The sequence below is a fragment of the Taudactylus pleione genome, unplaced genomic scaffold (genome assembly GCF_031769625.1).
Source record: "Taudactylus pleione unplaced genomic scaffold, aTauple2 ptg001928l, whole genome shotgun sequence".
NCBI lineage: Eukaryota > Metazoa > Chordata > Amphibia > Anura > Myobatrachidae > Taudactylus > Taudactylus pleione.
The window spans coordinates 285,970-301,765 of NW_028286325.1; the positions used below are offsets into that span (position 1 = coordinate 285,970).

General features: G+C 48.2%; 1 protein-coding gene across 6 annotated transcripts in view; it reads left to right on the forward strand.

Annotated features, from left to right (window-relative positions):
• Nucleotides 1–15,796, forward strand: part of TRAK2 (trafficking kinesin protein 2) — a 174,544-nt gene that overhangs the window by 64,273 nt on the left and 94,475 nt on the right. For all 6 annotated transcript variants that reach the window (XM_088465261.1, XM_088465265.1, XM_088465260.1 and 3 more), the window contains exon 3: nucleotides 3,612–3,812. In XM_088465261.1, coding sequence (XP_088321387.1) covers nucleotides 3,612–3,812 — 201 coding nt within the window. The remainder of the gene's footprint in view (nucleotides 1–3,611; nucleotides 3,813–15,796) is intronic.

Sequence of the window (15,796 nt, forward strand, 5' to 3'; positions counted from 1 at the left end):
TAGCTCCTCTGTGACCCCTGCATGTAACGTATACTATAGCTCCTCTGTGACCCCTGCATGTAACGTATACTATAGCTCCTCTGTGACCTCTGCATGTACCGTTTACAATAGCTCCTGTTGTGACCCCTGCATGTACCGTATACTATAGCTCTGTGACCTCTGCATGTACCGTATACTATAGCTCCTCTGTGAGCCCTGTATGTACCGTATACTATAGCTCCTCTGTGACCTCTGCATGTACCGTATACTATAGCCCCTCTGTGACCCCTGCATGTATCGTATATTACTGTATATCTCAGGGAGAACGTAGCAGCCCCCACCTGTAGGCTGGGGTTACATAACTGCGGTATGTTGGTGATCACCTGATCTAGCTGTGGTAGGCAGTGATCACCTGTAGGCTGGGGTTACATAACTGCGGTATGTTGGTGATCACCTGATCTAGCTATGATGGGCAGTGATCACCTGTAGGCTGGGGTTACATAACTCCGGTATGTTGGTGATCACCTGATCTAGCTATGATAGGCAGTGATCACCTGTAGGCTGGGGTTACATAACTGCGATATGTTGGTGATCACCTGATCTAGCTGTGATAGGCAGTGATCACCTGTAGGCTGGGGTTACATAACTGCGGTATGTTAGTGATCACCTGATCTAGCTGTGATAGGCAGTGATCACCTGTAGGCTGGGGTTACATAACTGCGGTGTGTTAGTGATCACTTGTAGGCTGGGGTTACATAACTGCGGTATGTTGGTGATCACCTGTAGGCTGGGGTTACATAACTGCGGTATGTTGGTGATCACCTGATCTAGCTGTGATAGGCAGTGATCACCTGTAGGCTGGGGTTACATAACTGCGGTATGTTAGTGATCACCTGTAGGCTGGGGTTACATAACTGCGGTATGTTGGTGATCACCTGATCTAGCTATGATAGGCAGTGATCACCTGTAGGCTGGGGTTACATAACTGCGATATGTTGGTGATCACCTGATCTAGCTGTGATAGGCAGTGATCACCTGTAGGCTGGGGTTACATAACTGCGGTATGTTAGTGATCACCTGATCTAGCTGTGATAGGCAGTGATCACCTGTAGGCTGGGGTTACATAACTGCGGTATGTTAGTGATCACCTGTAGGCTGGGGTTACATAACTGCGGTATGTTAGTGATCACCTGTAGGCTGGGGTTACTTAACTGCGGTGTGTTAGTGATCACTTGTAGGCTGGGGTTACATAACTGCGGTATGTTAGTGATCACCTGTAGGCTGGGGTTACATAACTGCGATATGTTGGTGATCACCTGATCTAGCTGTGATAGGCAGTGATCACCTGTAGGCTGGGGTTACATAACTGCGGTATGTTAGTGATCACCTGATCTAGCTGTGATAGGCAGTGATCACCTGTAGGCTGGGGTTACATAACTGCGGTATGTTAGTGATCACCTGTAGGCTGGGGTTACATAACTGCGGTATGTTAGTGATCACCTGTAGGCTGGGGTTACTTAACTGCGGTGTGTTAGTGATCACTTGTAGGCTGGGGTTACATAACTGCGGTATGTTGGTGATCACCTGTAGGCTGGGGTTACATAACTGCGGTATGTTGGTGATCACCTGATCTAGCTATGATAGGCAGTGATCACCTGTAGGCTGCGGTTACATAACTGCGGTATATTAGTGATCACCTGATCTAGCTATGATAGGCAGTGATCACCTGTAGGCTGGGGTTATATAACTGCGGTATGTTAGTGATCACCTGTAGGCTGGGGTTACATAACTGCAGTATGTTAGTGATCACCTGTAGGCTGGGGTTACTGTAGGCTGGGGTTACATAACTGCGGTATGTTAGTGATCACCTGATCTAGCTATGATCAGGTGATCACTAACCCTCACACAGTACAGTAGTCAGTGCCCCTCATTTCCCCTCACACAGTACAGTAGCCAGTGCCCCCTCATTTCCCCTCACACAGTACAGTAGCCAGTGCCCCCTCACCTCCCCTCACACAGTACAGTAGCCAGTGCCCCCTCACCTCCCCTCACACAGTACAGTAGCCAGTGCCCCCTCACCTCCCCTCACACAGTACAGTAGCCAGTGCCCCCTCACCTCCCCTCACACAGTACAGTAGCCAGTGCCCCCTCATCTCCCCTCACACAGTACAGTAGCCAGTGCCCCTCCCCCATCTCCCATCACACAGTACAGTAGCCAGTGCCCCTCCCCCATCTCCCATCACACAGTACAGTAGCCAGTGCCCCTCCCCCTCTCCCCTCACACAGTACAGTAGCCATTGCCCCCTCATCTTCCCTCACACAGTACAGTAGCCAGTGCCCCTCCACCATCTCCCCTCATACAGTACAGTAGCCGGTGCCCCTCCCCCATCTCCCCTCAAGCAGTACAGTAGCCAGTAGCCCTCCCCTCATGCAGTACATTAGCCAGTGGCCCTCCCCCATCTCCCCTCACACAGTACAGTAGCCAGTGGCCCTCCCCCCATCTCCCCTCACGCAGTACAGTAGCCCTCCCCCATCTCCCCTCACGCAGTACAGTAGCTAGTGGCCCTCCCCCATCTCCCCTCACGCAGTACAGTAGCCAGTGGCCCTCCCCCATCTCCCCTCACGCAGTACAGTAGCCAGTGGCCTTCCCCCATCTCCCCACACGCAGTACAGTAGCCAGTGGCCCTCCCCCATCTCCCCTCACGCAGTACAGTAGCCAGTGGCCCTCCCCCCATCTCCCCTCACGCAGTACAGTAGCCAGTGGCCCTCCCCCCATCTCCCCTCACGCAGTACAGTAGCCAGTGGCCCTCCTCCATCTCCCCTCACGCAGTACAGTAGCCAGTGGCCCTCCTCCATCTCCCCTCACGCAGTACAGTAGCCAGTGGCCCTCCCCCATCTCCCCTCACGCAGTACAGTAGCCAGTGGCCCTCCCCCCATCTCCCCTCACGCAGTACAGTAGCCAGTGGCCCTCCCCCATCTCCCCTCACGCAGTACAGTAGCCAGTGGCCCTCCCCCATCTCCCCTCACGCAGTACAGTAGCCAGTGGCCCTCCCCCATCTCCCTCTCACTCAGTACAGTGGCCCTCCCCCATCTCCCTCTCACTCAGTACAGTAGCCAGTGCCCCTCCCCCCATCTCCCTCTCACTAAGTACAGTGGCCCTTTCCCTCAGTACAGTAGCCAGTGCCCCTCCCCCCATCTCCCCTCATGCAGTACAGTAGCCAGTGCCCCTCCCTCCATCTCCCCTCACGCAGTACAGTAGCCAGTGGCCTTCCCCCCCATCTCCCCTCACGCAGTACAGTAGCCAGTGGCCTTCCCCCCCATCTCCCCTCACGCAGTACAGTAGCCAGTGGCCTTCCCCCCCATCTCCCCTCACGCAGTACAGTAGCCAGTGGCCTTCCCCCCCCAATCTCCCCTCACACAGTACAGTAGCCAGCGCCAGTGGGGGGGGGGGCGGCGGTACCCCTATATTTCACTTTAAGTAATGTAATGATTATTGCTATATTCTGTCTGTTTATTCAGCCACATATCATGTGAGAGTGTATTCGGTATCTGCTAGTTTTAATTTTCCCATAAAGAATACTTTTGTAATCATAAGTAGCCTTCACAATGGTAACTAACCTTCTTCCCTGCAGACCTCTACCACAGTCCAGATGTCCCTGAGGTGGAACTGGTCAATATGCTAGAAGACCAGCTCCCCCAGTACAAGCTACGTGTGGACTCGCTGTTCCTCTATGATCACCAAGACTGGATCCAGTCCCCAACCCAGCCAAGCAATGGCCTCAGCAGCAGAAGCTTGTCTCCTGTCCTGGCTGAGGAGACTTTCCGTTACATGAGTAAGTGTCACACAAAGCTCCTGTCTCCTGTCCTGGCTGAGGAGACTTTTCTGTTACGTGAGTAAGTGTCACACATTACTGGGATAGGTGACTGCTTCCCCTGTGTGTATGCTGCGATGGTAACAATGTTAGTGTACGGCACAGACACTTTCTCCAATAGATAGAAAGATACAGTGAAGAGATACGGCCCGATCCTAATAACTCAATGTATAAACTATAAATCCCATGTATTAGACACCGGACTGGCGTTAGCAGGATAATGCAACTTTCCACACCTCCGGGAAGCCTTCCCATAGCCGCTGCCTTAAATTCTGTGTCATATACAAGGGTTATAAACAACCCACTTGATACTGAATAAAATAAGTGAGTGAGTGAAATCTGTTTGCGTCCTTAGATCTGAACAATTGTACTTTCTCCCATGTGACCGATGATATTGCCTCATGGTGGCGCCAGTGTAGGTGGCAATACTCCGTCTTCTGTGTCACTCATAGAGACTGGCAGGTTATATTATCCTTTATTTTTATGGTGCTACAAGGATTCCGCAGCGCCGTACAAATGAGCAGAACAAGAAAACAATGCAGGGTAAGGACATGGTATATAAACATTGCTGTATCCATGATCATATCACTCATATAAGCAGCAGCAGCCAAGGGTTAGGTGGCGATGTAAGGAGTATGGAGCAGATGATAGTATAAGTAAGATGCACATGAGGGAAGAGGGCCCTGCATGTGAAAGCATACATTCTGAAGGTGAGGGGCAGACAGACAGGGGTGACACACATGGGATAGACGTGAGGATCACTGGGGAAGGAGCACGGAGCAGTGGGGCAGGGTGAGTGCTGAAAGGCTTTGATGAAGTGAGTTTAGAGAGGTGGAGAGTCTGATAGGGGGAAGGAGAGAGTTCCAGAGGTAGGGAGCAGCACGGGGAAAGCCTTGGAAGCGGCAGTGGGAGGAAGTAATCAGCTGGCAGGAGAGGTGGAGAGTCTGATAGGGGGAAGGAGAGAGTTCCAGAGGTCAGGAGCAGCACGGGGAAAGCCTTGGAGGCGGCAGTGGGAGGAAGTAATCAGCTGGCAGGAGAGGTGGAAAGTCTGATAGGGGGAAGGAGAGAGTTCCAGAGGTCAGGAGCAGCACGGGGAAAGCCTTGGAGGCGGCAGTGTTAGGAAGTAATCAGCTGGCAGGAGAGGTGGAGAGTCTGATAGGGGGAAGGAGAGAGTTCCAGAGGTCAGGAGTAGCACGGGGAAAGCCTTGGAGGCGGCAGTGGGAGGAAGTAATCAGCTGGCAGGAGAGGTGGAGTGTCTAATAGGGGGAAGGAGAGAGTTCCAGAGGTAGGGAGCAGCACGGGGAAAGCCTTGGAGGCGGCAGTGGGAGGAAGTAATCAGCTGGCAGGAGAGGCGGCATTTGTGGAGCATTTAGTAATCTAAAATACAGATTAATTTCTTATGGTGACTCTATGTAACAAATGGACAATTTCTGATGGCATATACATGCATGTATATAATAGACGTTGGAAGGGGTGCTAACAACGACCATGTCCCTCTCCCCTTGTTGTTCTATAAGAATCAGCAGCTTGATATAGACTAGTCACAATAAAAGCACGGACAGAGGGTATATGTGCAGAATGAGCCCCATTCATCTTCAGCACTGAGCACTGCTCGGCGTAGGGATATTAATACTGTATATGGAATGCTCCCATAGTGATATTAATACTGTATATGGAATGCTGGTGTAGTGATATTAATACTGTATATGGAATGCTGGCATAGTGATATTAATACTGTATATGGAATGCTGGCATAGTGATATTAATACTGTATATGGAATGCTGGCATAGTGATATTAATACTGTATATGGAATGCTGGTGTAGTGATATTAATACTGTATATGGAATGCTGGCATAGTGATATCAATACTGTATATGGAATGCTGGCATAGCGATATTAATGCTGTTTATGGAATGCTCCCATAGCGATATTAATACTGTATATGGAATGCTCCCATAGCGATATTAATACTGTATATGGAATGCTGGCATAGTGATTTTAATACTGTATATGGAATGCTGGCATAGCGATATTAATACTGTTTCTCTTTCATCCACTAGGGGACACTGGAGGTTGCTTACGCTGGGGTATAGAGGCATGAATAACTGGAGCTGGCACTTTAAATAATTTAGAATTGTGAAGCTCCTCCCCCTCTATGCCCCATCAGCCCTCCAGTTTAGAAAATGTGCCTCATGGAGCTGGTCACAGTTTGCTGTGCTCCAGCAATACATTGGATTTTATTTTTATTTAGGTTTATTTTTTTTCTACATCTTTTACACTATATTAGGTACCCTTCGCCACCTCTCTAAAGGTGGGGTCCGGGTACCTGGCGCCCTGTTTATTAGAAAAACAGGAAGGAGTGCACAGCGCTTATACTAAAAGCACTGACAGCTCCTTACCGCCACAGCACAACTCTAACAAGAAGAAGAGTGTGCTGCAGCTTTGAGAGCCTCCGAGGAGCGCAGTGAGTATTGCTGCGCATTCCCCGCTCCGCCGCCCGCCCCCCCCCCCGCGACACCCGGCACACATCCCGGCGTGTACATAGCGCTGCTGCATATGTCCCTCCAGTCCCTGCTCGCGGCTAATGGAGAGGGACAGAGGCATAGCGGGGCTGTCAGTAGGCTCCTCCGTTAGATGGGGGCAGCCATTATCTATAGCAGGCTTGATGAAGGGGGACGGAGCCAAAACAGCGCGGGCTCTCTCACTCCACACTAGCGGCACAGAGGTGTTACAAACAGCGTGTCTGCCATTTGCTGTGCTAACTGCCGGTATTCTCTCCCTCCTGAGGCAGAGTGCAGCTGCTAGGCTACAAAACCTTTGCTGTAGTGTGCAACAATACAAGGAGCATAGCCCAATAGCTCAATGGGCTAATGCTCCACAACACAGTGTAGATGTCCTTATAACCGATTCTCCTGACTACATCCCTGGTACAGAAATCACTGGGGTGTAAGTGCAGGGAATCAAATCTGTGGGAAGGGAGTGGGGTGTACCTCCTCCTCTGTGTCCCAAACTTCTGTTTTCAGTTCTGTCTCAGTTCTGATTCTTTTATATGTACAGTATACTGTGACATTGATATACACTCAAAAGGGACAAACAGAACAAAGTCTTTAAAGAGGTTTGTCTGTTTGAAGTGTAATACCAAACAAGCCGCATGACACTGGCTCCACGCTATGTGATGCTTGTATAGCAATAATTTCATCTATGTCCCCCATGGGCCGCTGACATGATAGGAATTATGACAGACTTGACGTCAGAGTTAAAGTCTCTAGACACCCTGGTACATGTTATGGGTGCAGCGGTATCTGCACCCTCCACTTCCTACTAAAGCGTACTCTAACAACTGTTCTCCAGCGGAACAGTCGGACTAAGTATTCCTCACAACGGAGGATACTGTAGAGTTGAACTGTACCCCTCAAGAGTTAGTCTGCCTCTCGCGGGAAGAGGAGTCTCTAATTTTGGCGGTCAGAAATATCCTTAATTACCTGCGGATATTATTCCTGCATCCCAGGAGTGTGAAATATTCAAAGAGCTCGGCTGTTTTTCCATTCTCAAAATCAGCAGCAGCTCTCAGTGGTTTGGAAACAGCCGGATATGAGGTTCCAAATTCCATTAATGGAGAAGTAGGAAACATCTCCTCCCAGTAGATGCATCTGTCTCCCGTTTCTCTAAGAAACGGCACTTCCAGTACCGGCAGCTACTGTACTAAAAGACCTTCGGATCGTAAGATGTATAGTCGGACCTACCCTTGTTACTGCCTGGGTTAACAAGGCTGTGCTTTGCTGGGCTGACTAGTTGATTACAGCTGGACTCGGGTATTTCCAGAGCAGTATTAAGTCTTCTAGCAGAACACATCCGTGAGTTACCTGGGAGAAGCTTCTAAGGCTATTAGTCATATCAGTGCTCTCATATCTGCATCTGCTATTTCGGACGCAGTGTCCTCTCGTTGCGCTCTTGGCAAGCAGACGCAGTATCCTAGTGTGCGGTGGAGGGTTTACCATTCACTCGTGACATGCTTTTTTGCCTGGAATTGGACTAGCTCCCAGAAGATCTTACACAGGAGGTCGCCCACACACTGTTGCACGTCAACAGGAGCCTAAGCCAGCTGAGAAACAGGTGGCATGACGGTCTTCCACCCCACCTGGGGTCTCCTGCGGTGGGAGCCCAATTACAAAAAAAAAAAAGAAAAAAAAAGAGTTTGGAACCAGACTGTGGATTCGCAGTCTCATTTCCCTGGGGTACCGAATTGTCTTTGAAGTCCCCCCTCCACTTTGGTTATTCACTACAAGTCTGCCAATACCTGCAGACAAGGCCAGGGTTCTACAAGAGGCTATCCAGTCTCTAATAGTATCATTTGTGATAGTTCTGGTTCCGGAACATCAACAAGGTATGGGATTTTACTCAAACCTGTTTGTAGTACCTAAACCAGATAGTTCGGTCAAGCCCATCTTAAGCCTGAAGTCCTTAAACCGGTATCTGAAGATGTATCGTTTCAAAATGGAACCTCTGCAGTCTGTCAATGCGAGCTTGGAACCAGGGGAGTTCTTATCCCTGGATATCAAGGATGCCTATCTCTATGTTCCCATTTGGAAACCGCATCTAGCCTTCCTGTGTTTTGCCATATTGCAAGACCACTATCAGTTTCGGGCACTGCCGTTCGGGCTGCTCCCCGTTTTTTCGCCAAACTCGTGTTAGTCATGATTGCTCGCCTTTGGTCATCTGGAAGTGAACATAGGCCCTCATTCAGAGCCGTACGCTCTGAGCAGAGCGCACGCTCTGCATGAGGGCCGGGCTCCTTTTTCATGGAGCGTCCTCCTGGACGCTCGTATAGCTGTGGGTCACCACCCACAGGCTATACGAGCGTGCATTTTGATGGCCGCGATGGTCGTGACCATCGCGACCATCGAAATTGCGAGCCGGAGCCTGCGGTTGAGGTTTTCAACCGCAAGCTCCGGAGTGATTTTGGCTCTATCAGAGCCAAAATCACTCCCACTGACATCACTAGTGATGTCAGTGGGCCGGCTTCTGACGGGAGGCGTTCCCGTGGGAACGCCCCCGTCAGGGAGGCACGCCCCCGGCACGCCCACCAAAGGGGGCGTGCTGTCAATCAACATTGACAGCACGCCCCCTTTGATCGGACACAACGAGCGAAGGAAAGTCCTTCGCTCGTCGTGTCTGGCGCATGCGCACGACGGAGCTCCCTCCGTCGTGCGCATGCTCAGTGCAGACCATCGACCCACTTGCGAGCGTACAGCCGCTCGCGAGTGGGTCTGAATCAGGCCCATAATCCCTTATTTAGACGACCTGTTACTCAAGGCTCCATCGGTATCCCTTCTCTCAAGTCATGCCTTGCGGTCATATCAAACTATAATCCAACACGGTTGGAGAATTAACCTCAAGAAACATCCTGTTTCGGAGCGTGCTCCTTGACACGGCATCACAGAAGGTTTTTTTCTTTCGATAGACAAAGTCCGGGTTATCCGGTTGTTAGTTCAGCTGGTCCTCAGATCAAAGAAGCTTTTCCTACTTCTTTGTCTGCGTCTCTTGGGGAAGATGGTAGCTGCTTGCAAGGCACTACTGTTCGGATCAGCGACCTGCAATCGCAGGGGTCAGGGTCTCATCTGTTTCTACATCGTCAGATCCGTCTGAACCCAGTTTCCAAAGTGGCCCTCCTCTGGTGGACACAATCCAACAATCGGTTAGTGGACTGAAGATTCGGAGTGTGGGACTGGGGAGCAGTAGTCCTCGATTATGACTTTCAGAGTCGATGGTCCCCTCTAGAACAAAAGTGGCCCATAAATGTGTTGGAACTCAGAGCGATTTACAATGCTCTGATAGAAATAACAGAGTTTCTAAAGTCTTGTCCGGTAAGAGTTCAGTTCCACAACGGGACGGTCCATCGCTTACATCAACCGCCAAGGCGGGACTCAAAGTTGCATGGCCATGCGAGAAGTAACTCCCATTCTCTGGTGGGAGGAGAACCAGTAGGTAATCCTGTCAGCAGTATTCATCCCGGGTGTGGACAACTCGGTAGCAGATAACCTAAATCGCCAGGATATCCATCCTGGGGAATAGCAGCTTCATCCAGAAGCGTTCAACGCGCTGATACGCCGATGGGGTGTCCTCAGGTGGACTTCATGGCATCACGATTTAATCATCAGTTCCCAGTACACGTGTCAAGCACTCGGAATCTGCAGAGAAAGGCAGTAGACACACTGACAGTTCTGTGGACCTACGACTTCGTTTACCTTTTTCCTCCAATTCCACTTCCTCGTCTTCAAAAAAAAAAAAAAGATAAAACACAAGTCGGCCTCTGTCATTCTCGTGGCTCCTTACTGGCCTTTGAGAAGTTGGTTCTAGGACCTTTCGGTCCCTATTGGTAGACGACCCGTGACCCCTTCCTCTGCGCCTGGATCTTCTTCAGCAGGGTCTTTTCGTCCACCCCATCTTAGCGCAACTGCGTTAACAAGGTGGTTCTTGAAACAGATATGTTAAGACGCAGGGGCATCCCAGACTTGGTTATTCCCACCATGCAGCGCGCCAGGAAGCCTGTTTCGGCTGCGCATTATCATAGCATATGGTTTTCTTATATCTCTAGGTGTTCCAGTCGGGGTCTTCCGTCTAGGACTTTTACGCTGTCCCGGTTTTTGTTTTCTCTTCAGACGGGACTGGATTCTGGCCTTCGCCTTAGAACATAAGGGTGCAGGTTTCTGCCCTTCCCAATTTCTTTCAACAGAATTGTCCCTCATTCCTGAGGTGCAGACGTTCCTTCAGGGGGTCTTGCGTGTACAGCCTCCTTTTTTGTACCTCCGATCGTCCCTTGGGACTTAAAAACTTAGTGCTTCTGTTTCTTCAGTCGCCCATGTTTGAACCTTTGGAAGAGATTGATATTAAGTACTTGTCTTGGAAGACGGTCATCCTCCTGGCTCTAGCCTCGGCTCGTAGAGTTTCTGTACTAGGTGCTTTGTCATAAAAGCCACCTTACTTTGTGTTTCATGCTGTTTGAGCGGAACTCAGGGCGGTAGCCGTCTTCCTTCCCAAGGTCGTGTCTGTTTTCCATATCAATCAGCCTATTGCGGCACCGTCATTGGTGGAGCACTCTGGTGATTCTTCCACCTTGGAGGTGGTTAGGGCTCTCCGCATCTATGTTGCCAGGACAGCGTCCCTCTGCAAGTCAGAGTCGTTTTTTGTCCTCTATGATGCCTTTCGGAGGGGTTGGCCAGCGTCTAAGCAGACTCTGGCACATTCGATCAGGTTGCCTATTCATCACACTTATGTTAGTGCTGACCATAGGCCTTTTTCGGCTCATTCCACATGTTCTGTGGGTGCGTCATGGGCGGCCGGTAAGGGCGCCTCTACGTCATATTTGTGCCGTGCGGCCTCTCGGCTTTCGGTTAACACGTTTGTAAAATTTTACAAATTTGTTACGTTGCTGCTTCGGAATCACGTTTTGGCCGCCTTGTTCTGCAGGTTCCGCAGAGCGCTCCCGCCCGTGGAGGAAAACTTTGGGACGTCCCCAGCGTAAGCAACCTCCAGTGTCCCCTAGTGGATGAAAGAGAAAATGGGATTTTGGTACCTACCGGTAAATCCTTCTCTCTGATTCCACAGGGGACACTGGACGCCCACCTCTGCGCTTTTAGCCTGCCTGTTCGGATTGTTCCGTATGATTTGGTTATTGTGTGTTCTTCACTCCTTTTTACTCCGCTTGTTCTCCATCTCCTCTCGGTCTTCATTTTCTAAACTGGAGGGCTGATGGGGCATAGAGGGGGAGGAGCTTCACAATTCTAAATTATTTAAAGTGCCAGCTCCAGTTATCCATGCCTCTATACCCCAGCGTAAGCAACCTCCAGTGTCCCCTGTGGAATCAGAGAAAAGGATTTACCGGTAGGTACCAAAATCCCTTTTTATGGAATGCTCCCATAGTGATATTAATACTGTATATGGAATGCTAGCATAGTGATATTAATACTGTATATGGAATGCTGGCATAGTGATATTAATACTGTATATGGAATGCTAGCATAGTGATATTAATACTGTTTATGGAATGCTGGCATAGTGATATTAATACTGTATATGGAATGCTCCCATAGTGATATTAATACTGTATATGGGATGCTGGCGTAGTGATATTAATACTGTATATGGAATGCTGGCGTAGTGATATTAATACTGTATATGGAATGCTGGCATAGTGATATTAATACTGTTTATGGAATGCTGGCGTAGTGATATTAATACTGTATATGAAATGCTGCCGTAGTGATATTAATACTGTATATGGGATGCTGGCGTAGTGATATTAATACTGTATATGGGATGCTCGGCGTAGTGATATTAATACTGTATATGGAATGCTGGCGTAGTGATATTAATACTGTATATGGAATGCTGGCGTAGTGATATTAATACTGTATATGGAATGCTGGCGTAGTGATATTAATACTGTATATGGGATGCTGGCGTAGTGATATTAATACTGTATATGGGATGCTCGGCGTAGTGATATTAATACTGTATATGGAATGCTCCCGTAGTGATCTTAGTACTGTATATGGAATGCTCCCATAGTGATATTAGTACTGTATATGGAATGCTCCCATAGTGATATTAATACTGTATATGGAATGCTGGCATAGTGATATTAATATTGTATATGGAATGCTCCCATAGTGATATTAATACTGTATATGGGCTGCTCACTGTGTGTGTATGTATAAAGTTTAGGTGCACACAGATGTGTGTGTGTATAAAGTGTAGATGCACATGTGTGTGTGTGTGTGTGTGTATAAAATGTAGGTGTACACAGGTGTATAAAGTGTAGGTGCGCACAGGTGTATAAAGTGTAGGTGCGCACAGGTGTATAAAGTGTAGGTGCGCACAGGTGTATAAAGTGTAGGTGCGCACAGGTGTATAAAGTGTAGGTGCGCACAGGTGTATAAAGTGTAGGTGCGCACAGGTGTATAAAGTGTAGGTGCGCACAGGTGTATAAAGTGTAGGTGCGCACAGGTGTATAAAGTGTAGGTGCGCACAGGTGTATAAAGTGTAGGTGCGCACAGGTGTATAAAGTGTAGGTGCGCACAGGTGTATAAAGTGTAGGTGCGCACAGGTGTATAAAGTGTAGGTGCGCACAGGTGTATAAAGTGTAGGTGCGCACAGGTGTATAAAGTGTAGGTGCGCACAGGTGTATAAAGTGTAGGTGCGCACAGGTGTATAAAGTGTAGGTGCGCACAGGTGTATAAAGTGTAGGTGCGCACAGGTGTATAAAGTGTAGGTGCGCACAGGTGTATAAAGTGTAGGTGCGCACAGGTGTATAAAGTGTAGGTGCGCACAGGTGTATAAAGTGTAGGTGCGCACAGGTGTATAAAGTGTAGGTGCGCACAGGTGTATAAAGTGTAGGTGCGCACAGGTGTATAAAGTGTAGGTGCGCACAGGTGTATAAAGTGTAGGTGCGCACAGGTGTATAAAGTGTAGGTGCGCACAGGTGTATAAAGTGTAGGTGCGCACAGGTGTATAAAGTGTAGGTGCGCACAGGTGTATAAAGTGTAGGTGCGCACAGGTGTATAAAGTGTAGGTGCGCACAGGTGTATAAAGTGTAGGTGCGCACAGGTGTATAAAGTGTAGGTGCGCACAGGTGTATAAAGTGTAGGTGCGCACAGGTGTATAAAGTGTAGGTGCGCACAGGTGTATAAAGTGTAGGTGCGCACAGGTGTATAAAGTGTAGGTGCGCACAGGTGTATAAAGTGTAGGTGCGCACAGGTGTATAAAGTGTAGGTGCGCACAGGTGTATAAAGTGTAGGTGCGCACAGGTGTATAAAGTGTAGGTGCGCACAGGTGTATAAAGTGTAGGTGCGCACAGGTGTATAAAGTGTAGGTGCGCACAGGTGTATAAAGTGTAGGTGCGCACAGGTGTATAAAGTGTAGGTGCGCACAGGTGTATAAAGTGTAGGTGCGCACAGGTGTATAAAGTGTAGGTGCGCACAGGTGTATAAAGTGTAGGTGCGCACAGGTGTATAAAGTGTAGGTGCGCACAGGTGTATAAAGTGTAGGTGCGCACAGGTTGTATTGATGTTTTCCTGTGACCTGGGTTGGGCTTTGCTTTATGAGCCTGGAACGCCTGAGGGAAGTGTACACAGCTCTGTATATATATTTCGCCCCACACCTCACAGATCACAGTGCAGGTGCCGGACTGATTAATACACAATAGAGACAAGTCGCCAACCCTAAGCCTGTGCGCTCTCGCATAGTATGAGAGTAATGGACACACAGGATCTGGATTTTAACCAGAATGAAGATGTACTTAACGCCATCAGTCTACAAGGTGAGCTTGCCTTTATTCCCATGTTTGAGGTTACAGGTGAAATCTGTCATTTATATTATATTGTAGTAACAATATGTCAGTATGCCATTGTATAAGTGTCCTAATAAGATGTAATGTGCCCCTGACAACCAGGGGACCCCAAACACGGATTCTGGGAGCTGTCCTCAGATTTATACATACAGGTACAGCAGCCGAAACGTCCCAGATAATGTGTCCTCCTATAGGAATGTACAGGATGTAGTTAGGAGATGCCAATTTTGAATGATCTTGGTGTTGGGCAGAAGGGGTTATTTAGTATCCAAGAGGTAATGTGCAGAAAACCAAAACTACCCACTCATCTCTCTCTCAGGGATTATACATACAGGTACAGAAGACTGTACTGTGTGTTATTACTGATCATTACTGTGCAGGACACATCTCTCTCTCAGGGATTATACATACAGGTACAGAAGACTGTACTGTGTGTTATTACTGATCATTACTGTGCAGGACACATCTCTCTCTCAGGGATTATACATACAGGTACAGAAGACTGTACTGTGTGTTATTACTGATCATTACTGTGCAGGACACTCCTCTCTCTCTCAGGGATTATACATACAGGTACAGAAGACTGTACTGTGTGTTATTACTGATCATTACTGTGCAGGACACATCTCTCTCTCTCTCAGGGATTATACATACAGGTACAGAAGACTGTACTGTGTGTTATTACTGATCATTACTGTGCAGGACACATCTCTCTCTCAGGGATTATACATCCAGGTACAGAAGACTGTACTGTGTGTTATTACTGATCATTACTGTGCAGGACACATCTCTCTCTCAGGGATTATACATACAGGTACAGAAGACTGTACTGTGTGTTATTACTGATCATTACTGTGCAGGACACTCATCTCTCTCTCAGGGATTATACATACAGGTACAGAAGACTGTACTGTGTGTTATTACTGATCATTACTGTGCAGGACACTCATCTCTCTCTCAGGGATTATACATACAGGTACAGAAGACTGTACTATGTGTTATTACTGATCATTACTGTGCAGGACACATCTCTCTCTCTCAGGGATTATACATACAGGTACAGAAGACTGTACTGTGTGTTATTACTGATCATTACTGTGCAGGACACTCATCTCTCTCTCAGGGATTATACATACAGGTACAGAAGACTGTACTGTGTGTTATTACTGATCATTACTGTGCAGGACACTCATCTCTCTCTCAGGGATTATACATACAGGTACAGAAGACTGTACTGTGTGTTATTACTGATCATTACTGTGCAGGACACATCTCTCTCTCTCTCAGGGATTATACATACAGGTACAGAAGACTGTACTATGTGTTATTACTGATCATTACTGTGCAGGACACATCTCTCTCTCTCAGGGATTATACATACAGGTACAGAAGACTGTACTGTGTGTTATTACTGATCATTACTGTGCAGGACACTCCTCTCTCTCTCAGGGATTATACATACAGGTACAGAAGACTGTACTATGTGTTATTACTGATCATTACTGTGCAGGACACATCTCTCTCTCTCAGGGATTATACATACAGGTACAGAAGACTACTGTGTGTTATTACTGATCATTACTGTGCAGGACACT